Below are 24,511 nucleotides of genomic sequence, written 5' to 3'. Positions count from 1 at the left end.
TTATGAATAAGTCCAACAGATTCAAGCTCCAAAACTCATCTCAAATATGCCTTCCACTGTTATCACCCTGGCCCAAGCCACCATCGTACTTGTGCTATTGCAAACACCTTAAGTACTCTGTTTCCATTCTTACATCAATATGATCCATTTTCCACTACAGTAATAAGAATGATCATTTAAAATATAAATTAGGTCTTATCATTTCCCTGCTGAAAACTATTCAGTGACTCTTCATCACGTTTAGATTAAAATTCAGACTCTTAACCATGAGTCACTGCACTGGACATCATCTGATCCCTGACTACCTCTAGAACCTCATCTTGTGCTTCTCTCTCCTCAATCAAACCAGCCTCCCGGGCTTCCATGGTGGTCCAGTGGTTAAGAATCCACTTTACAATGCAAGGGACATAGTTTCGATCCCCAGTCCAGGAAGATCCCACATGCCACAGAGCAACTGAGCCCGCAACTATTGAGCCTGTGCTCTAAAGCCGTAACTACTGAGCCCGTGTGCTGCAACTACTGAAACCCATGCACCCTAGAGCCTGTGCTCTGCAACAAGAGAAGCCACCACAATGAGAAACCCGAGCACTGCAACTAGAGAAAGTCCATGTACAGCAACGAAAACACCACAGTCAAAAAATAATCAATTTTTTTGAAAACTGGCTTCCTTTCTGTTCCTCAAACATGCCAAGCTTCTTGAAAGCCTTCAAGTCAAGAGAACTTGCTGTTCTCTGTGCCTAGAATATTCATCCCCCTGCATTTTATGTGGCTGCCTCCTCCTTGTTATTCATACTTTACCTTAAATGTCTCCTCTGCAGAGAGCAACCTTCCCTGACCTATCAATACAAATGCCCACTCATCCTCTATCATATTACTCCATTTAATATTCTGCACCCTCTTTTGTTAGTCTATTTCTCAATATCTGACACTGTTTTTTTTTTTAGCTCATTTCCACCAAAAAACTATGAGAATCCATGATCCAAGAGAGAAAGGACCTTGTCAGTCCTGTTTGCCACTGTATCCTTAGCACCTAGACTAGTACCTAGCACATAATATAGCTTTCAATAAAATTGTGCTGAATGCATCACCACAACCAATACTGCCAGTGTTGCTGTCAAAGCTGGTAACCCCTTGTGCTCTTACTATCCTACTGAGTTTTAGAGGGCACTGTTATTTTAGCTTTTACTCTTTTGCAGCTCTTTAGACCTAGTCTCAAGTATGGCAATCCAGGGACAGCCATGGGTATAACTCCCTGGGGGCTAAATCCAGGGGCAATTTGATTGATAGAAACATGTTGTACCCAGAACCCCTCTTCCCCTGCTTCATTTGTCAGTATCCTTGACTCAATCCTGTGTATCTCTATGCTCGCATCCTCTAGAGCTACAGTTCTCAATCTTGGCTGTGCAAAGAATCACCTGAGGAAGTTTGATGCCTGGTCAGGCTCCATCCTCAGAGGTTCTGATTAATTGGTCTGAGATGCATCATAGGCAAAGGGATGTTTTTTTAAGCTCCCTAGGTGATTCTGATGTGATATCCACTGTTTTGGAATAAAGTCTTTTGACAGGAGCCTCCTTGAGTCCTCATAGAAATTAGATTCCTGGGAGGTCAATTTCAAATCCTCTTGAATCTCCCAGAATTACAACGAATGACATCTTTAGGCTCAATCTGAGGTGCCTGAGGCCCCTGCTGCATAGATGTGCTGCCTTACATTCATATTGAAATAGTAATACAATAATATTTTGACCAAATCAGGGTTCTGAAGATACATTTCATGATAACATTAACTGAGTTGAGGCACTTTTTGTTTCTTATTTTTATTTTATTTTTTAACTTTACAATATTGTATTGGTTTTGCCATATATCAACATGAATCTGCCACAGGTATGCACATGTTCCCCATCCTGAGCCCTCCTCCCTCCTCCCTCCCCTACCCTCCCTCTGGGTCGTCCCAGTGCACCAGCCCCAAGCATCCAGTATCGTGTGTGCTTGTTGTCACTAGAGGGCCATCAGGTAAGGTAAGGAAGAAAGAAGGAAGAAACAAAACTGTCAAAATTCAGAGAATCCATTTACTCCCACAGTTCCTATCATTTCGATGAGTACGAATCTAAGCTTTCTATCACTTGCTCTGACCACTTTTCAAATGTCCAGTCCTATGTATTTAAGTGAAGCCTTGCAATTTCTTCATGATTATTCACCACCTCACATTCAACTCAACACTAGAATCAAACACATGCCTCCTCAAACTGACTTCCACTCTGACTTCTGTTCCTGTCCATGATGTTTTTCTTTTTTTTTCCCCAAACTTTAAACTTTTTATTTTGTGTTGGCATATAACCAATTAACAACGTTGTGGTAGTTTCAGGTAAATAGCAAAGGGACTCAGCCATATATATACCTGTATCCATTCTCTCCCAAACCCTCCTCCCATCCAGGCTGGCACATAACACTGAGCAGAGTTCCATGTGCTATACAGTCAGTCCTTGTTGGTTATCCATTTTAAATATAGCAGTGTGTACATTTCTTTTCCATGGGGATGGTCTTGATCCCTGTCTCCTGTACAATGTCACGAACCTCCTTCCATGCAGAGTACATCATGAGAAACACTGGGCTGGAAGAAGCACAAGCTGGAATCAAGATTGCCGGGAGAAATATCAATAACCTCAGATATGCAGATGACACCACCCTTATGGCAGAAAGTGAAGAGGAACTAAAAAGCCTCTTGATGAAAGTGAAAGAAGAGAGTGAAAAAGTTGGCTTAAAGTTCAACATTCAGAAAACGAAGATCATGGCATCTGGTCCCATCAGTTCATGGGTAGTAGATGGGGAAACAGTGTCAGACTCTATTTTTGGGGGCTCCAAAATCACTGCAGATGGTGACTGCAGCCATGAAATTAAAAGACGCTTAACCCTTGGAAGGAAAGTTATGACCAACCTAGATAGCCTATTAAAAAGCACAGACATTACTTTGTCAACAAAGGTCCGTCTAGTCAAGGGTATGATTTTTCCAGTGGTCATGTATGGATGTGAGAGTTGGACTGTGAAGAAAGCTGAGCGCTGAAGAATTGATGCTTTTGAACTGTGGTGTTGGAGAAGACTCTTGCAAGTCCCTTGGACTCCAAGGAGATCCAACCAGTCCATTCTGAAGGAGATCAGCCCTGGGTGTTCGTTGGAAAGACTGATGCTGAAGCTGAAACTCCAATACTTTGGCCACTTCATGCAAAGAGTTGACTCACTGGAAACGACTCTGATGCTGGGGGGGATTGGGGGCAGGGGGAGAAGGGGACAACAGAAGATGGGATGGCTGGATGGCATCACGGACTTGATGCACATGAGTTTGGGTGAACTCAGGGAGTTGGTGATGGACAGGGAGGCTTGGCGTGCTGGGATTCATGGGGTCTCAAAGAGTCAGACACGACTGACTGACTGAACTGAACTGAACTGAGTGTGTACATGACCTTCCCAAAGTCCCTAACTATCCCTTCCCCCTGGTAACCTTAAGTTAGTTTTCTAAGTCTGTGAGTCTGTTTCTATTTTGTAAGTAAGTTCATTTGTATCATTTCTTTTTAGATTCACATATAAGGGATGTCATAGATATTTCTCTGACTTAACTTCACTTAGTATGACACTCTCGAGGTCCATCCATGTTGCCACAAATGGCACTATTTCTTTTTTTTAATAGCTGAGTAATATTCCATTGTATATATGTACCATGTCTTCTTTATCCACTCCTCTGTTGATGGACATTTATGTTTCTTGCATGCATTGTAAACAGTGCTGCAATGAACACTGGGGTGCTTGTATATATGGGGGCATGTTTTCCTCTGCATATATACCCAAGAGTGAGATCGCAGGGTCATATGTTAGCTCTATTTTTAGGTTTTTCAAGAACCTCCATACTATTCTCCATAGTCCCTGTACCGATTTACATTCCCACCGACAACATAGGAGGGTTCCCTTCTCTTCACATCCTCTCCAGCATTTACTGTGTGTGGGTTTTTTGATGATGACCATTCTGACTGGTGTGAGATGATATCTCATTGTAGGTTTGATTTGCATGTCTCTAATAACTAGCGATATTGAACATCTTTTCATGTGCCTATTAGCCATCTGTATGTCCTCTTTGGAGAAATGTCTATTCAGGTCTTCTGCCCATTTTCTAAGTGGGTTGTTTGTTTTGATGCTGTTAAGCATCATAAGCTGTTTGTAGCTTTTGGAGACTAATCCCTTATAGGTCACATCGTTTGCAAGTATTTTCTTCCAATCTGTAGGCTGCCTTTTTATTCTGTTTATTGTTTCCTTTACTGTGCAAAAGCTTTTGAGTTTAAGTAGGTCCCATTTGTTTATTTTTATTTCCATTATTCTGGGAGATGGATTCTCCCAGACACATAACGAGAAACTCCACAATCCCATGCTTTCTTTTCCCCTGTGTCCCCTCCAAGCTCCAAACTGATTTACCTCCTAAATATTTCTCACGACCATTTCTTATGTTTGTTTTCTTTTGTTTTAGTTGATAAGTTGTGTCCAACTCTTCACAATCCCATGGACTGTAGCCTGCCAGGATCCTCTGTTCATGGGATTTCCCAGGCTAGAATACTGGACTGGGTTGCCATTTCCTCCTCCAGGGGATCTTCCCAGCCCAGGGATTGAACCTGAGTCTCCTGCATTGCAGGCAATGTCTTTACCACTGAGCAACCAGGGAAGCCCCCATTTCTTCTACTTTATCCCTACTACCATGGCCTTAGACCAGACCCATAGGATTTTTCATTTGGATTTGTATAGTAACCTCCTAACAGGTCTCTCTGACCCAGTTTGGGGTTGTCTACTCCTTCCTTAACATTGCCACCAGAATGAGCTTTCAAAACCCCAAAGCTGACCGTGATCATGGCAGTCCCCTGCTTAAAACCCTTCAGCGGCTCCATACATAATAAAGTATAAATATCTCTTTAGGGCCCTTTAAGATCTATCTCTTTGCCTACTTCTCCAAACACATCTTTCTCAGCATGTTTTCTAGCCATGCTAAGATCTGATGTCTACAATCTTGAAGTTCCCGCATGTGTGTATTTCCTGTCTACCATGTCCTTCCTCCTCTTTATAACTTGGTAAGCTACTCATCTTTCCAAAATTCAGCTATGGAGTTTCCTTCTCTTTTCAGGGAAAGACAGTCACTCTAGAACTGCCTGGACATCAGGATTTGTCAAAGCTTGTCTGGTGATTCTGACATGTACCGAGATTGAGAACCACTGCTACCACATATCTCTAAAACTCCACTGTATTTCAACCAGTTTTAGGTATATTTGTCCTCCTTTCTAAACTCTAAGGTCTTTGAGGGAGTAAGCTATGTTTTATTCAATTTTACAATCCTAGTACCTGTGGAGAAGAAATGAAGGAACAAGTGAATAAACCCTCCCAATGATATAAAAACACAAGTTTCCACTAATATTTTTGTGTCATATGAATCTCTTTTGTAAAAATATGAGGAAGTATTACATTATAAGAACATAGGAATTGGGGCTTCCCTGGCAGTCCAGCAGTTAAGACTCTACTTCCATTGCAGGGGGCAAAGGTTTAATACCTGATTGGGGAGTTAAGATCTGGCATGCCACACAACACCCCCTTCCCCGCCCCCCCAAAAAAGAACATAAAAATCTTACTGCTGATTTAGACTAAATATTGTCACCAATAGTGTAAAAGAACATGACTGTCACTAACAACCAATCTGCTCAAAGATATACCTATCGTAATTTTAGCTTCCTAAACTAATTTATTATTAAAAAAAACATTATAGAGGAAATAATAAGTCTCTTTAGAAGCTATTTATAATTTCAGCTAGCCCTATTTTGTGGGGATACATTTACTACTGGCATGCAGCAGCATTCCAGGGCCTGGTAGGCGACACAGTGTACAATGAAGCCACCTAAAATTTTCTTTTTTAGATAGACTCAATCCTATGACCAAGGACAATTTATCCCCACAGCAGCTTCCCTAGATGCCTCCATTACACCATCACATTCTTATCAACAGCTGCTTAGCTAAAAAGTCCTGAGGACAGCTCACCCAGCCCAACACCAAGACTTGAAGATATTTCTGTGATTAGGAGAGAGAGCTGAGAGACCATGGAAATAGAGGACATCTGTTGTTGTCCTTCCACAATAAAGAAGACACCAAACAACTTGGAACTTCATCCTGGGTACGAGTGCCTAAACACAATTTGGAGATTTCTGGCCCATGAGGAAATGTGAAGGCCTAACTGAGTTGAGCTGATTGTAGCTCAGATCATGAACTCTTTATTGCAAAATTCAGACTTAAATTGAAGAAAGTCGGGAAAACCAATAGACCTTTCAGGTATGACCTAAATCAAATCCCTTATGATTATACAGTGCAAGTGACAAATAGATTCAAGGGATTAGATCTGATAGAGCACCTGAAGAACTATGGAAGGGCATTTGTGACATTGTACAGGAGGCAGTGACCAAGACCATCTCCAACAAAAAGAAATGCAAAAAGGCAAAATGGTTGTCTGAGGAGGCCTTACAAATAGCTGAGAAGAGAAACAAAAGGCAAAAGAGAGAAGGAAAGATATACCCATCTGAATGCAGAATTTCAAAGACTAGCAAGGAGAGATAGAAAGCCTTCCTAAGTGATCAATGCAAAAAATAGAGGAAAAAATAGAATGGGAAAGACTAGAGATGTCTTCAAGAAAATTAGAGATACCAAGGGAATAATTCATGCAAAGATGGGTACAATAAAGGACAGAAAAGGTAAGGACCTAATAGAAGCAGAAGAGATTAAGAAGAGGTGGCAAGAACACACAGAAGAACTATACAAAAAAGATCTTCATGACCATCCAGATAACCATGATGGTGTGATCACTCACCTAGAGCCAGCCATTCTGGAATGCGAAGTCAAGTGGGCCTTAGGAAGCATCACTACAAACAAAGCTAGTGGAGGTGATGGAATTCCAGTTGAGCTATTTCAAATCTTAAAAGATGATGCCTTAAAAGTGTGCCACTCAATATGCCAGCAAATTTGGAAAACTCAGCAGTGGCCACAGGACTAGAAAAGGTCAGTTTTCATCCCAATCCCAAATAAAGGCAATGCCAAAGAATGTTCAAACTACCACACAATTGCACTCACCTCACACACTAGCAAAGTTATGCTCAAAATTCTCCAAGCCAGGCTTCAGCAGTATGTTCAACCGAGAATTTTCAGATGTTCAAGCTGGATTTAGAAAAGGCAGAGAAACCAGAGATCAAATTGTCAACATCCATTGGATCATAGAAAAACCAAAAGAGTTTCAGAAAAACATCTACTTCTGCTTCATTAACTATGCTAAAGCCTTTGACTGTGTGGATCACAACAAACTGTGGAAAATTCTTAAAGAAACGGGAATATCAGACCACCTGACCTGCCTCCTGAGAAATCTGTATGCAGGTTAAGAAGCAACAGTTAGAACTGGACATGGAACAACAGACTGGTTCCAAATCAGGGAAGGAGTACGTCAAGGCTGTATATTGTCACCGTGCTTATTTAACTTATATGCAGAGTATATCATGCAAAATGCCGGGCTGGATGAAGCACAAGCTGGAAGCAAGATTGCTGGGAGAAATATCAATAACCTCAGATATGCAGATGATACCACTCTTACAGCAGAAAGCGAAGAGGAACTAAAGAGCCTTTTGATGAAAGTGAAAGAGGAGAGTGAAAAAGCTGGCTTAAAATTCAACGTTCAGAAAACTAAGATCATGGCATCCGGTCCCATCATTTCATGGCAAATAGACGGGGAAACAATGGAAACAGTGACAGATTTATTTTCTTGGGCCCCAAAATCACTGCAGATGGTGACTGCACCCACGAAATTAAAAGATGCTTGCTCCTTGAAAGAAAAGCTATCACCAACCTGCTGCCGCTGCTGCTAAGTCACTTCAGTCGTGTCCGACTCCGTGCGATCCCATAGACAGCAGCCCACTAGGCTCCTCTGTCCCTGGGATTCTCCAGGCAAGAACACTGGAGTGGGTTGCCATTTCCTTCTCCAATGCATGAAAGTGAAAAGTGAAAGGGAAGTCGCTCAGTTGTGCCCAACTCTTAGCGACCCCATGGACTGCAGCCTATCAGGCTCCTCCGTCCATGAGATTTTCCAGGCAAGAGTACTGGAGTGGGGTGCCACTGCCTTCTCCGATCACCAACCTAGACAGCATATTAAAAAGCAGAGACATTATTTTGCCAACAAAAGTCCATCTAGTCAAAGCTATGGTTTTTCCAGTAGTCATGTTTGGATGTGAGAGTTGAACCATAAAGAAAGCTGAGCACTGAAGAATTGATGTCTCCCACATCTCCATCATTGGCAGGCAGTTTCTTTACCACTGAGCCACCTGGGAAGCCCCTAAGGAGGACTGTTTGACAATAAAAATGGCAAATATTCTTCCTATTTTCAGGACTTAAAGGGTAAGCGTCTTGTTTTTTAACTTAAAGCTTATTGGGGTTGCAGATATGATGAAATGGATCTGGACAGCCTATAATGGGCTCCTCATTTTTTCTCTACTGACCAACTCTCTTGGTCTATCTCAGACACAAGTAAATTTAAAGCATTGAGAGGAAAATTTGAGGAAAAGTTATTTACATTTGTGGTGATGGCAAAGTATTGCTCAGGCTTCCTTGATGGCTCAGATGGTAAAGAACCCACCTGCCAATGCAGAGGTAAGAGACACAGGTTTGATCCCTGTGTCAGAAAGATCCCCTGGAGAAGGAAATGGCAACTCACTCCAATATTCTTGCCTGGGAAATATCATGGAGAGAGGAGCCTGGTGGACTATAGTCCATGGGGTCTCAAAGAGTCGGACATGACTGAGCGACTAACACTTTTTCACAAAGTGTTGCTCAACTTTGCACAGGTTGAACCACTAAGTAGGTCTTTCCAGCATTCACTGCTGCTGCTGCTGCTAAGTCGCTTCAGTCATGTCCGACTCTGTGTGACTTCATAGATGGCAGCCCACCAGGCTCTGCTGTCCCTGGGATTCTCCAGGTAAGAACACTGCTAATACTTCCTATAAAACAGGGGAGTGACAACAGTCCCTAGACCCTGACCACAAAGTTTAGTTTTTCTAATTAATTTTTCCTACTTCCACCTTCCAGACCCAGATTACAATATAAGCTTTAATTTCCTTTTTGGTCTTTAAGGAGTTAAAGTCCTTTGTTATCTGGCCTTCAACACACATGACTTTTGACTTCAGCTTGAAACAGCATTAACTTCCTGACCACTTCTCATCACCCACTTGGTTAGCTTCCCTCTGGCTGCTCCCAGGATGTCCTCTTTCTATCTCTTCCTCCCGGCTTGTGACAGAAGTCCTGCTCCCACACTGTTCCTGGTCCTGTCCCCAGGACTAGAGCATCCTGAGTGGTCTGCCATTTCTGTCTATTGCTTCTCTTCAGATTCTCCCCGGCTGCTGTACTTTCTGGCATTCATCATATATTCTGTACCCAGTGCTCTTGAGCTTCTTTTTGACTCTGGCCATCCTACACTTTGCGTCTCTTCTCTTTCTTTCCAAAAAATACACTTTTGGATTTTGGATTTGTTTTTCACAAGTTTACCCCTAGGTATTACCCACCCACTACGTGAGGTTCCATGTCCTTACCTTCCTGTAGTTCAATCTTTCCCTCATTCAGGCTTGAACAATACACATCTTCAAAAGTACTTCCCAGGGGATTTCTCTGGTGGTCCAGTGGTTGAGAATCCACCTTGCAATGTAGGGGACACAGGTTCCATCCCTGGTCAGGGAACTAAGATCCCACATGACAGAGGGCAACTAAGCCTGAGCATAGCCACTACTGAGCCCATGTACTCTAGGGCCACAACTAGAAAGAGAAGCTTGTGCACCCCACTGAAGAACCAACGCAGCCAAAAATAGTTTTGTTTTAAAAAAAGTACCGCCCTACACACACTAATTGCCACTAAATATTTACATATACTTAAGATTCTTACATTTATACTTTCTTTAATAGTCCCACTTTTAGACCTCCTTCGTCAATTTCACAGTCACTTTGAAGAAGGAAGGCATTTTTTTCCTATAGATGTCTCTGAGTGTTTATGGCTAGAATCCTCAGTCTGATGACCAAATATGCAAATATAATGTGACACTTCCTCAACTAGATCTTGTTTAAGGTGTTATCTAAGGACTACCTGCATCACAGTCACTTGAGGGAAGCTTCTTAAAATGCTAATTTCAGGGGCTTCCCAGAAATCAGAATTCAATAGGCCCAGGATGAAGTTCCAGGATCTATATTTTAAACAGCTCCCTAGAAGAGTATATAGTTTGAAAACCATTGCAGTAAGACATGTTGCTTACACAACTTTCCTTACTTACTTTATTTATATATTTTATTTTGGCCACGCCACACAGCTTGCAGAATCTTAGTTCCCTAACCAGGTATTGAACCCATGCCAATGGCAGTGCAAAACAGAGAGTCCTAACCACTGGACCACAGGGAATTTCCAGCTTTCTTTACTCTAGGTGTTACGATCTTGACCATGGTCATCAGGTTATATACCTATAACAGTATGTAGAGTTCTTTATCTTGGGGCTTTATGAAGACAGCAAAAATATCTGTTGAGAATAACTGAAGCTGAACTGAACTCTAACAAGAACCATATACCTACTCATTCATACATAATACACACACATACACTCTGCTTGTTTATTTACTACATATATTTAGATAAAACAAACTATAAGGGTCTATGGCAGGTTTTGATAACAATCTCCATATTCTCCTTTCTAAGGAATTGTATACATTTTCCTTCAAGGATCCAAGGATCACTGTCTATCTGCCAAGTTACTTTCCGATGCTGACTGACCTGGGAGATCCAATTCTAGCTTCAGGGTGCTTCTTAAGAATCATGTGTACTTGCTCTAAGTATGGAAAATTAAACGATTTCTATGTTAAGCTTTACATCCTTCCAATGTGTTCTGTGAACAGCTGACTACCTAGTGTATTAGTTAACTGGAATTGGCAATGTGTGTGTGTTTAGTCAGTCAGTCATGTCCTACTCTCTGCAACACCATGAACTCCTCTGCCCATGGGATTTTTTCCAGGAAAGAATCCTGGAGTGAGTTGCCATTTCCACTTCTGAAGGATCTTCCCGACCCAGGGATTGAACCTGCATCTCCTGCATTGCAGGCAGATTCTTTACCTCTGAGCCATCAGTGAAGTCCCAGATTTTGCAATACTTTCATTAATGTCTAATCTGATTGTTCCAAAAGAGAGGCAGTGGGGAGGCAAGGGGATATATGAAAATCAACTGATGTGTGCCCTCTATCCAAGGTGGCTGAGCTTTTGACAAGACTCATTTTTGTGGACAGGATAGTAAATTCAGGTTGAGAATTACTGGGCTAAACAGCATTCTGCATCTATATTCTCTGGAATAGTAGGAGTCTCTTATTTTTTTAAATCAGTGTTTTTCAAGGTAGGACAATAGGAGATGCACTTTCAATACATTTTGCTGGAAAAGCCACTTACGGTTTTGAATCTAAGCTGAAAACAAATTCTCCTATTTTTCTCACTATGAAACTCTTCCTTTATAACACCATAAACACCCTCCATGACCATCCCAACTCTTAGTCCTCGGGTGGCTCATTACTACTTAATCACTTCTTCCCTTCTATCCTTTGGCCCACAGAATGACTTTTGGATTTACAATGGGCATCCTCAGAAATTGATGGGATCTAGAGTCTTTCCCTGGAGAAGGCAATGGCACCCCACTCCAATACTCTTGCCTGGAGAATCCCATGGACGCAGGAGCCTGGTAGGGTGCAGTCCGTGGGGTCGCTAAGAGTCGGACACGACTGAGCGACTTCACTTTCACTTTTCATTTTAATGCATTGGAGAAGGAAATGGCAACCCACTCCAGTACTCTTGCCTGGAGAATCCCATGGACGCAGGAGCCTGGTGGGCTGCCGTCTACGGGGTCGCACAGAGTCGGACATGACTGAAGCGACTAAGCAGCAGCAGCAGCAGTCTTTCCCAGGGTGGTATGAAATATGACTTAGACTCTGAGTTTCCCACATATGGTGCATGACCAGAGGAAATGGGTTTCTGTTAGTAGCCTCACTGACATTCATCCCTCAACCAAAATGATGGACATTGAATAGCTGTTCACTAACCAATGTATACCCAAAAGAGGAAGACTTAGATTCCAATCAAAGAAATGACTGACCCCTTCTTAGACAAAGGTTATGGCTCCTCAGTAAGAAAGTAGCTCAGTTTCAAATAAATTGAATCTCCACACTTCCTGGGCAGACTAGCTATCCTTACGCTCTTCTGGAAAAAAAGGAGTCTCACCTCCTACCCAGTTTTTGATCTACGTTCTGCAATTCTCTAGTCCAGAAAGTGTCTGCTTTAGGATCTGCTGCTGGTAGAAGTAATTATATCACATTACCTGATCCAGGCCTCAAACTTCTTTGTTTTTTTGAAGATATGATAAATCTGGTAAAAACACATCCACCACAACTAAGCAATGGCCTAATTGATATAAACCTAGAAGAAGAGCTTCTGTATCATCAGTTTTACTTTTTGCCTGGAAGACTGCCTCCATGATAACTGTACAGATCTTAATCTACCTATCCAAACATCTTTCTGTAGAACAGAATTGAATTGAGGTAATATGCCAAAAGAGATGGCCAAAGAAGTACCTCTAGTTTAGCACATCTTAAAATAAGTAGACAGATATATAGACAGATAATGATAGACAGGTATGATAGATAGAATATATTCTTTTAAATTCAGGGCTGATGGTTGAGATAGTGGGAAAATAACAGCCAGTAAGGATATGTCAGCGCTGATTCAGAATAAAAAAGGAAGCTCTGAAGATGGCATCTACCTTTGGATCACTACTGGTTCCTAGTAGTTTTAAAGGGCCAGGCAGGTGCAAGGGACAAAGAAGACAAATCCTGGGAAGCAAGCAAGGTTAGCAGTTAGATCAGGCATACACCATCCCTTTCCTTCTCTGCTTATAGTCAGACTCCCAAAGGGTGATGCTCTTAATGGATGAATGGGGGCAAAATTACCACCCAGAGGCAGATAGTAGAGATAGGTGCTTGCGCTGGTTTTGGCTCTGGGTATAAGAGACAAAGAGAGAGAAATTCCCCTCAGACATCATAATCCCAGGCAGCTCTGGGTCCATAAATCATATGGGTCCAGAAATCTATGGCCAAAACATCTCATACGAGAAATTTAGCTTAAAACAGTTGTGGATTGGCAATATTCCTGGGTGACTAGTAGAAGCAAATGCAACTCTCCTCTAGAAGAATTCACTTTAAACCCAGGTCTCAGTGTCCAAAGAAAAAGTTCCAAGGAACACATGTTCACAAATAAATATCATAATATACACAAGGGAGGAGAAGGCGATGGCACCCCACTCCAGTACTCTTGCCTGGAAAATCCCATGGACGGAGGAGCCTGGTAGGCTCCAGTCCATGGGGTCACTAAGAGTCGGGCATGACCGAGCAACTTCACTTTCACTTTTCACTTTCATGCATTGGAGAAGGAAATGGCAACCCACTCCAGTGTTCTTGCCTGGAGAATCCCAGGGACAGAGGAGCCTAGTGGGCTGCCGTCTATGGGGTCGCACAGAGTCGGACACGACTGAAGCGACTTAGCAGCAGCAGCAGCATACACAAGGGAAAATATGAAAGACAGGTAAAGACGTATGGAGGATATATGTCTTTATCAACATATAAAGGATCAACAAGCATCTAATGGAAGTCGTATAAGGAAATATTAAAAATAATAAGAGAGAGAATGGCTAAGCATTTTCCAAAGTTAGTGAAATATACAAGTCTTTACATTCAGGCCACCCTTAATGAACTTGCTCACTCTACTAAACTTACTAGGCTAATATCAACCCTTCATTTGCCCACATGACAATCCTGGATAGACCACAATTAGAGTGTCCATTCATGTCACCTTCAAAAGGAGCAAAGACAATTGAGTACAGTTGCTTGAATAAGCCTAATGGTTTATCTTTCAGAATACCAGAAGTAAGATTACGTATAGTCAACGCAGATCTTTCCTTCAGAGCCTAAAGTGGTAGGTGAGCTCTGTTAATCCTGTCCTAGCGTGACCATTCTGCAATCTCCAAAAGAAAAAAAGAGAAAAGTTTGCATTTTGATGCAGAATACTAGGAAAAGCATAAATTTGAGGGCCAGGTACATCTAAGTTCAAATTCTGACCCTGCTACCATGCTTCAGGTCCCTTCCTATAAAAATTTTTTTAAAAAACAGCACAGTGGGGAAAGGTTAGAGAATTGAATCACTGAGATAACATGTAAAATGCCAGCCAGATCACTGGTATAGAACAAATGATTATTTCCTTTTCATCCCCCATCCCTCTACTTACATCATGACTTTCAGACTTTTGTCCAAGACTGAGATCAGCTCCATGATTAGTTTTTAAACAAATTGCCTACTTTTGACAAAATGACCATTATAGTTATAAAACTTTGCTGAACTTTTGAAAACCTAAAATTATGTCCACTATTTCTCAACTTAAAGAAGTATATGGACAGGTTGGGTCTAAAGATTGAAGAGATATTGACCAACCAGAACGGCCAGCCAATGTGACCCAGGTGGATAGGATGACTGAAGTAGGAAAACAGATCTGGCAAAAAGATTTCAAGCCCATAACTTAGCACTGCTGCTGCTGCTGCTAAGTCATTTCAGTCGTGTCCGACTCTGTGCGATTCCATAGGGGATTCTCCAGGCAAGAACACTGGAGTCGGTTGCCATTTCCTTCTCCATTGTGTGAAAGTGAAGTCGCTCAGTCGTGTCTGACTCGTAGCGACCCCATGGACTGTAGCCTACCAGGCTCCTCCGTCCATGGGATTTTCTAGGCAAGAGTACTGGAGTGGCTTGCCATTGCCTTCTCCGAACTTAGCACTAGCTAGGGAATATTGGAAGATTGTGGTCAAGGCAGGCTGGAGAAGGCTGGTAACCAGAAGTTTAGGCTTCAAAGATGAGGAACACAGGCAAAAGCCATAAATGAAAAGCTAGGGATTTAATTATTCAGGGACTGAGAAATGACCACTAGAAGCTCAATTCCCAGATCATCTGGGTTACATGTGTCAGAGTTCAAGTGTAGGTGACAGAGATGAAAAGCTCATCACAGAAGGACTAAACTATACCACTGCTAACCTACTAATAATACAATGCCTAGCACATATCAAGCCCTCTGTTGAATGAATGAATAATCAAGCAACCACAGTAAAGCCAGATAAAAATACTGGAAGGTCAATAGTAAGATTAACATTGAAACTAAGGTTAAATTCTAAAAGCAAGCAGGTTCACTCAGTGGTTAAAGACTACAGAAGAAAGGGAACCAGACAGTCCCTAACATCACATGGGCAGCAAGATTGCTGAGGTTCTAGAGAATATTTACAAACGGGGTTGAATTTTAGGTGTACTGTGTGTGTGAGTGTATGTGAAGCAAGATACTTCTTTCATATTTTAAATTCATGTTACAGCTTTTTCTTTTTTCTGAACTCACTGTTTTTTCTTCTGTTACATCATACCATAATGTTCATTTCCAGGGTGACATTTATTCCCAAGTGCATTCAAGGACTTCAGAGAGCAAACAGCACCTGCTGATGTGTTACACTTGTTTTTCCAGGACCTACCTATATTCGTGGTTCTCAACCAGCAGAGGGAAGATAAGGATATTTATCCCTGGAGTAGTTTTCTACTGTTTCATAACAAATCACCACAAACTGAATGGCCTAAAAAAAAGACACATTTGTTAGCTCATAGTTCTGTAAATCAGAAGTCTGGGTACAGTGTGGCTAGGCTCTCCGCTCAGGGTCAAGCATGGCTGAAGTCAAGGTGTCAGCTAGGCTGCTTTCTCATATGGAGTTTGAGGTCCTCTTCCCACCCCATTCAGGTTATCAGCAGAATTCATACCCCTGCAGCCAGAGGACTGAGGTCCCCATTTCCTTACTAGCAGCAGGGAGCTACTCTTGATTCCTAGAGGCCACATTTCACATGTCTTGGCCCCCAAAGTCAGCACACAGTATGATGTTCGCTTTCTTTCTTTTTTTTTCCTAGATGTTTGCTTTCTTCCCAAGCCTGCCAGAGAGTATTTCTCTGACTTTCTTTTCCCACTAGTTAGAGAAAACTCTGCTTTCAAGGGGCTCATGTGATTAGGTCAGATTCACAAGTATCATCCCTCTATCTTAAAGTCAACTGATTTGGAACTTTAATTACATCTGCACAATCCCATCACAACAGCAGATGGATTAGCACTGATTTAAATAACTGGGAGAAGACGTGTGTATAGACGGAGCGAGGCAGTCTTGGAGGTCTAGCTTAAAATTCTGCCTACCATAAACCCCAATGTTGGGATGTTTCTATTTAGATAAATACCATAAAAATGGGAAAAAAAGAAATATCAACCAGTTGCTTTAATTTTTGGAGCAATATTACTATTTCAGACACTTCTCTCATTAACATGGCTCATTTGCTATAAGATAGTAAACTCAATTAAACTGTATATGCACATACACACACATGCGCACAGTAGCCTGACTGATACTTCTATGTAAATGTTTGCCAGCAGATTATTTCACCAATTAAAAAATACATATATATGTATGAATGTATATACTCTTTTTCTTCCACGAAAGAAAAATAAAAGATCTCTTCTTCAGATTTTGACCTGGAGTGAATTTTTGAAGCATAAAGTTCATATGTCTTAGTTTCTCTCAATTTAGATTAGGTCATATATTACTACTTACCGTTTTGAAAAACAAAATTATTCTTAGTCCATATTATTTAGAAGTGAACCTCTAACATTATACTTTGCTTCTAGAAGCTCCACATCAGTGCATCATTTCACAGTTGCTTTAGAAATTATCATTACCATTCTCTTTGTTTGTCAGGCCTGCAGTGTAGAAAACATGAATTTTTATCAGTAGAATAATTACATTCCAAGATTTTCTTTGTGGGTATTTTTTCCAAGTTCATTTTCTTAGTGGCACTTATTAAACTGTTCCAGAAGCTAAGTGTGACACATGTAATACCTTATATTGGAAATGAATCTCAGATTTTCATTTCATGTGTAAGTCTACCTTGTACATAATTGGTTATATATTTTCTTTTAATATTTTCCCCTCGTTTACACAGTAACACATATTCATTGTAGAAAACTGAGTCATTTTATAAAGGTACAAATAACCATAAATTTCATTATTATTTTAATCAACAACCAAAGACAATCACCATTAATCATTTGGGAACACTCTTCCAGAACTCTCTTTGCTTATATACACATATAGATACATAGATAAATAATTTTCATAAATGGAATTATTCTTCATGCAATTATTTCATAACATCTGTTTTCATTTAACACATTATCAGCTCCTGTCACGTCAATGAATATAGAGACTTACCCCTTAACGACTGGCGGTTAGCACATTGTTCTTGTCTGCTAGTAACCCTTTCTTGGAAAAAACATCCATTGCATACTCCACGTGGTCCTAGTAAGAAAGATGATTAGAGTAGTCTCTCCCTCCATGGTGTGTGGCAGGGAATCAGTTGACCCATGCCTGAAAATTCAGAGTCTCTTTTCCCTTAGCTACAGGGGTTTCCTAAGACCAATCAACATAGACCCTGAGATTTAATATATCAACACTAGGAGAGAGAGAGTCTTACTTCCTTTAGGACTGAGAATTATTAAGACAGTATAAACCAATTGCCTACAGTCAGCTTTGCTGACAACAAAAAGGAATCTGTCTGTGATGGGAAAATTGAAGTCTAAGCACAAAAGAAGCAAAGATAAGCAAAGATGAAAGAGAAAGTTTTGAGATCTCTTAGACTCTGGATCCCACTATGCCTGAAGCTACTTCATCTGGACTACAGTCAGTGTTGCTATAATACAACATAGGCTTTCCCCAAAATTACTGCACTATGCAAAGTTGTTCAGTAAAAATCACAGGGCTTATGGGGGAAATGGGACTAGGAGTACAAGATTTTAAAACTTTGTCACTGACACATACACAAAAAAGGTATGAACTTAATGAAAATGGTAGCACAGTTTTACATGCTAACTGGTTACAAAATACAAAAATACTACAATAAACATGGTGCTTTAGTTTGAAAAAGACCTGAAGCTTGCTTGTGGAAATTGGTATCAGAAGGGTTGCAAGTTATGAGTTACTGTGAGGTGACAGATGGACAGTTATCTGAAATCAGGTGGAAAGCTGCAACACTAGATGTGGATGGGTATGACTCAAAACATACACAGAAGTGAGGCAACTGAAAACATACAAAGAAGTGAGGCAACTGGTAGATGGCTGAGGTCTATGTGTATTTTATGTACTCCTCTGCAACTTGATTCATCTGGGTTTAGTTTTCTGTTTTCACCTAATGTTTCTGGCTGACAAAACTGCCCATAAGAAAATGCAAAATTCATCTTATACTTAAATTGTCCTCTAATACATTAGTCACAAAGGAACAGACAAGTGTTAGAGCAGTCTGTACTTAACTATGTAAGTGAATAAATTCCCTTTTTTGGTTTAACATAATTCCAGTTAGCTTTCTTCCAGGGTCCTGAATAGTAATATATGGCTAAAAAATATTTCATTACACATCAGTAACACATTTTAAATTCCAGGCTGGCTTCTCTGTGTCTCTTGACACATTTCTAGACTCTTTCTCTACTTTCAGTTCTTGTGTGCTCAGAGATCGAAAACTGATTTTAATATTAACATAAACCATCATTAAGAAGGTGGGGACTTCCTTGGTGGTCCAGTGGCGTTAAGACTTCACCTGTCAATGCAGGGGGTGTGGGTTCAATACCTGTTTGGGGAGCTAAGATTCCACATGCTTCACAGTCAAAAAACATAAAACAGAAGCAATATTGTAACAAATTCAATAAAGACGTTTAAAAAAGAAGGTAGAATGGACCTGAAAAAGGCATAAAAATTCAAAGTCAAAAGATTTTTTAAGTTTTATTATTATAATCTGTAACACAACTGACTTTTCAAACAGATGATTGAAAGTTGATGATTACAGAATTTAATCTTGGCCTTGACAAGTTTTGGCCATTTTCAGAATGATTTTTCCCATGGATTCTGCTACTTTAAAATCCATAAAAACTCTCATGGTGGTTGCAATATTAAATCTTTTCATGTAAATATTATAGCTCAAATCACCTAACCTTGTACATAAAAAAGTTTTTCCCTGGGTTATCACTTTAGCTCTTGTTTATGCAAAGGCCTACATGCATTACAGTTTTATCACTGATGTTCTAGGTGATTACTCTTGGGGTTGGAGCAAAACTGGCCCCAAAGATACTGCCATTTTGTATTATTCTTGACAAGAGGCGAGAGCCAGTATTCCACACCATAGACAAGTTATTTCATACACTGGCTGTGACTTTAGCACTTGAAATCCCTAAGCGGGGTTTATGCTATGCAGATAAGGAAACATAAAAAGTTTCCTTAAACCCATCAGCCTTAGAACTGTGTAGTTTTTATAGTCCTTGGAAATGAGCCACTCAACTCCGCTCTGAAAGCAGACATAAACAATATATAAACAAGTACGGCTGGTTATGTTCCAATAAAACCTTCTTTACAAAAACAGACAGCAGGACAGATTTGTCCAGAGTTCTGGTACCATAATTCGCCAACGCCTGCTTTGGACCAATAGTTTTCACTTTTTTTTTTTTAATGGAGCCTTGCAGCAGTCTCTTGAGAGTCAAGGAAGGCCAAGCAGGCAGGAACCTGAATTATCCCTGCTTCAACTATAATAGTTTTTATTTTTATGATATGTGGACCTTTGTATGAAATCAGGTTTGATTAAAGAGTTTCATTTCTAATAAGGAGAAAAGCTTTAAAACCACAGCCTTGGACTAAGCCTAAAATCTGCTGCCTTAAAACTCAAGAACAGATGTTTAAGACAAAACAAATACATCTTTTGACATCTTTAAAAATGATCATAGGTGGTACACATGTGTTTTGACGTTTCCAGAAATTCACTTTCTCATAAAATTGATAAAAGCATTTAAATAGATAACTTGAACAGCTCTAAAAATGTTATTGGATTATCATTCCTATTTCATTTCAGCTTTTTCTAAACATAATGTTTAAGGTACCTTAAAAGGTCCAAGAGAGATGGTATGAAATAATGGGAAAAACACCAATTTAGGAGACTGTGTTTTCCTCCATTGCTAGATTGTGAGCTCCTGGGAAACAGGAAGTAAATTGTCTTCATCTTTGAATCATGCTCAGCACCTAGAACAGAACATGACATCAAGTTTTAATTTTTAAGGCAAATGTAAATTAACTATTACATAGCTGGGGCTGCATAGCTAGGAAGAAAATAAATTCAGGTAGTTTATTTACTTATATCTTTCCATAATCCATAGAGGAAAAAAGCGTATCTTTCCTGATTGTATGCTAAGTTGCTTCAGTCATGTCCAACTCTGTGCAGCCCTATGGACTGTAGCCCACAAGGCTCCTCTGTCCATGGGATTCTCCAGGCAATAATACTGGAGTGGGTTGCCATGCCCTCTTCCAAGGGATCTTCCTGACTCAGGGATTGAACTCTGGGTCTCCTGCATTGGCAGGCGGGTTCTTTACCATCCTGGGAAAGCCCTTTATAGTGAGCAACAAAATAAAGTTTGTACTTTGAGATATATTTTTAAACCTAGAAAATTAGCATGTTTAAAACACATAAAAGCTAATAATTGGGTCCACAAATCCCTTATGTGCACTTCTTAAATACCAAAAGCTCTGGAAGCCAAACATTTTTGTTTTCTATTTTTAGTGACTTATTTGACAGTCAGTTTAGTCTAACCTAAACTTAACTGACAGTAGTAGCTGACTTGAACTGAAGGTGGCTACTTACTGGTGTTTATCTACCCCTTATGAATAATCATAAGGTTTGGTGCAAGAAATATTACCCTATTTGATTATGCAGCGTTTTCCCTCAACTCCCTAGGGTGTTAAAGAATACATAGTATATGGCATTCGGTTTTACACAAACTCGCCAGGTAACCCCAGATGTTTTCCTGGTTGCTTTCCACGTAGGAATCTAGAATCCCATTCCAGCCTCTCTGAGGCCATGCCCCCGGTTCCAGTTGCTTTTCTGCCGCCATCTTGAGCAACAATTGTAGTGCAAACAGCTCCGAGTGCCCTCCTGTCTCGGCAGCTGGAAAAATAAATGTGCTTCCCGATTATATATAAAGTCAGCATTATCACTTTGATAGTCAATGATGCGTTAACAAAGAACATCTTGGTCTTTTATAAGCACCTTTCTATTTTCATCACTGGACACTGGGCAGTCGAGGATGAGAATTAAGTTACAAGCTCTTAGCCTTGCAACGGAATCTGCTCAATATATTTACCATTTGACTGATGCACATCTTGACCAGTATGTAAAAATTTCTCTCCCGTTAAGTCTGGGCAACAATAGGTATCTGTAAAGAGAAAGTAACCGGAGGCCCTACAGTGGCTCAGCTCCAGCAACAAATCCATCATTACTCCATTGAACTGGCACACTCCCCACTCTCTCCTGGACCCCACCCTCGGGCCGGCAGGATCCTATCTAGAGATCTCAATTAGAGATCTTGTACTAAATAGCACAGGTTATGCCCCATAACGCTAGAGGAGGTGGACCCGCCTACCCCCTAGGGTTTGGGAATCTGGCCTTGGATAAATTAAATCGACGAAAATTTAAACCACAATGCCAACTTATCCCGACACCATTTCCTCATAAGAAAAAAAGCAGACTCCAAATCACCCGTCTAAAAATGCCTCTCTTTAGAATTGCAGAGTTAGTGAATGGGACACTCTGCCGGACCCCACCTACATCAGGCGCGCTCCCACAAAGTCGGGGGACAGCCCCGCTCAGGCGTAGGCTCTAGACTCCTCCCCTCAGAACACTCATCCCCACCCTTCCCCACTACTTCCGGCCCTCACCGAACGCCCTCAACGGCGCTTGCGCCGTTTTGATAGGCTTCTCGAGTACCAGAAATCTGAGCTCGGCCTCTCAGGAACCGCCCCCGCCACCTCTTCGCTCCGCCCACGCCCCACCGGCCCCTCCCGAAATCTCGCGAGGGTAGGTGCGCGTCCGTGTTTTGCGGGCAACTAGCTCTCCCAGCAGCTGTAATTGCCGCTGCGGGAGATATTGGAGCTGCTGTCGTCCGCGCGCCCGCCCTCCCCCACTGAGGAGAGCCACCGCCTCTTTAGCTCTTTTCACACACCTATCGCCGGGAGCGGCGGCAGCAACAGTCCCTGGATCCACCGCCGCCTCCTCAGACGGCCGCTCTGCTGGTTATTGCCTCAGTCTGGCAGTTGCCGGCGGCCCCCTGTCCAGCTCCTCTCTTCAGATCGTCTGCTCCCTCCTCATCCTCTCCGGGACCCACCTCCCCACGGTTCGCCGGGGTGGAGGACGACGAGGAGGAGACGAGAGTCACCCTCCCTCCAGGCGGCGCCGGCCCCCTCACCCGCGGGTGTGTCCTATAAATGGCGTCGGAAAGCGACACGGAGGAATTCTTTGATGCCCCTGAAGATGTGCACCTAGAGGGCGGCGACCCTATCGGGTAAGTAACCGGAGCCCTGGCCCAGAAGCCAGGCGTCCCCGTCTCCTGGCTTCCCCTGTGCCGTACCCCCTACACCCCTTCCAGGTCCCGCCGCCGCAGCCCCTCTCCGTCTCCCTCGGCTACTTCAGAGTGAGTTCCGGGGAGGGCAATCGCCCACCTCGGGCAAACCTCCCTCTTGGCCCTGGTAAACGGCCCCCGGGCTTCTCTCGGAGCCTCTTTCTCTTGTCCAGCTTTCTGCGAGGTGGGACAGTTTACGAGCTCGAGAGCCGGAGATGTGTATTTGAGGGTTTCAGAGCTTACCTTGAAACATCCGTTTTGGCCTTGGGGGCCATAGATTAAAGGAGCGGTAACAGGAATTGCACTGACGGTTGTTTTTTTCTTCTTTTGCCGCTAACTTACCTATCCTATTCAGAGGTGTCTCTACTCCCTATTTGCCGTCCTCTTTTGGTTGCACAAAAAGAAAAGGAGCGGAGCGCGGGGAGGGGGAAGACTGGGTGTTTACTTAGGAAAGTCCTCTAGCTGATGTACTCTAGATCCGCGGTGTTTTATTAAAATACCACCTTGCCATGAGGCAGAGGAAATCGAAGACGAGGTCCTTTACCATTAGCGAGACTGCGGTCTTAAAAGAGTTGCCGTACAGAAATGTGTACAACCGACTACAGCGATACAAACAAGTGCTGAGTAATCTGTGGTTGGAAGGAGAGCCACAGCTTGGTGCTCTTTATCTAATTCTGCAAAATGTTTTAGTGGTGATTAGTAGGGAGATTCTGAGTAGGAACTACAGTAGTTGGAAGGCTTCGCTTTGCCTGGGACTTCTACTGACCCACTCCCGACTCTTCCCAGTTGGAATAATGTTTAAAGCGAGTTCACCGAACTCTTCTACTGGTCTTGTGTGGCACTAGAGGCAGTGAAATACATTTTCGTGCTATGAGAACTTGAAAATGGGTAAAATTTGTCATGTTACTGTAAAAGTCACTAATATGGTTCCAAAAGTCAGCTGGCCTTCAATTTGCAAGCTTACCCGTGGAAGAAATACCTTAATGCAAATTACTATTATCTGTACATTCTAGAAGTCGTTCTAAAACTGAATAGGTATTATATATAATATGTACCCCAAAAGTTACAGCAACAAAAGCAGAGAAAATGTACGTTGGTAGGTCGTTAATGAGTGTGTTTCCACCAACCTTCAAATCACTAGTATGGGATTTGAAGATGGCAATGGCCAAACTTGAGATGGCATTGAATCTCCTTTAAGTTCAATATATGGAACAAATTCACAGCTAGATGGTAGAGGATAGAAAATTCACTTGGATTTCCAAGTATATAGGAGTCCTCTGAAATTAAATTTTGTCTTCCTGGTATTCCCCTTAAAGTAATCATATGATTTAATAAATTTAGAGCTGTATGAGTATTGTTTCTTTTCAATGAATGTAGCATTTAATTTTGAATAACGGCTACATCAGGACCTGTGTAAACTGCCTAGCAATCCAGTACCTGGCAGAAAGAACTCCAGTGTTCATTCCCTTCTCCTTCCTTGCTTGTAATTAGCAAATTTAACTTCACAGGGTGCTTACTTTGGGAGGAAGTATGCACAACTTGGAGTTATTTAACTTATCTAAACTGAATGAGTCATTTTGATAGAATTGCTAGTCACTTCTTCCCTCCTGGAATAATAAACTTCTCAAGCATTTTGATCCTTTGATATGCTAGGTGAAAAGTAAAAACATCTCTTAGGACCCAGCCTTCTGAATTTAACTCTAACCTGCCCAAATATTGAGGATGTTGAGCTCTATGGGTAAAACTACTGTCAGTCTATGAATTTCAAGGCTCCATCCTGCATTACTGAGGGGATTTCGAAGGAAATTCAACTCTACTGGAGAATTTAATCTGAACAGAACTAGCAGTACTGAGAGGACTGCAC

At 41.6% G+C, this 24,511-nt stretch overlaps 1 protein-coding gene and 1 long non-coding RNA gene across 3 annotated transcripts in view; one reads left to right on the top strand and one right to left on the bottom strand.

The window, feature by feature from the left end:
• Positions 1-1,798: 1,798 nt before the first annotated feature.
• LOC147341580 (uncharacterized) lies at positions 1,799-22,055 on the bottom strand. Of its 2 annotated transcripts, none has more exons than XR_015159144.1 (7): positions 21,394-22,055; positions 20,140-20,278; positions 17,435-17,521; positions 16,778-16,923; positions 15,665-15,763; positions 7,135-7,218; positions 1,799-2,624 (listed from the first exon to the last, which is right to left on the bottom strand). It is a non-coding gene; the product is annotated as an uncharacterized LOC147341580 (long non-coding RNA). The 2 variants fall into 2 exon arrangements; XR_015159145.1 differs by having other exon boundaries at positions 1,799-2,608.
• The window catches only part of WDR44 (WD repeat domain 44), a 93,558-nt gene continuing 91,095 nt past the window's right edge, over positions 22,049-24,511 (top strand). Inside the window, exon 1 of the mRNA XM_086388273.1 lies at positions 22,049-22,590. Coding sequence (XP_086244399.1) covers positions 22,514-22,590 — 77 coding nt within the window. The 5' untranslated portion in view covers positions 22,049-22,513. The remainder of the gene's footprint in view (positions 22,591-24,511) is intronic.

The sequence above is a fragment of the Bos grunniens genome, chromosome X (assembly GCF_055505025.1).
Source record: "Bos grunniens cultivar Pamir isolate PY7600 chromosome X, Bosgru_T2T1.0, whole genome shotgun sequence".
In the NCBI taxonomy this organism is placed as follows: Eukaryota; Metazoa; Chordata; class Mammalia; order Artiodactyla; family Bovidae; genus Bos; species Bos grunniens.
The sequence above is the reverse complement of the archived record's forward strand: the minus strand, read 5'-3'. Positions and strand labels throughout refer to the sequence as shown.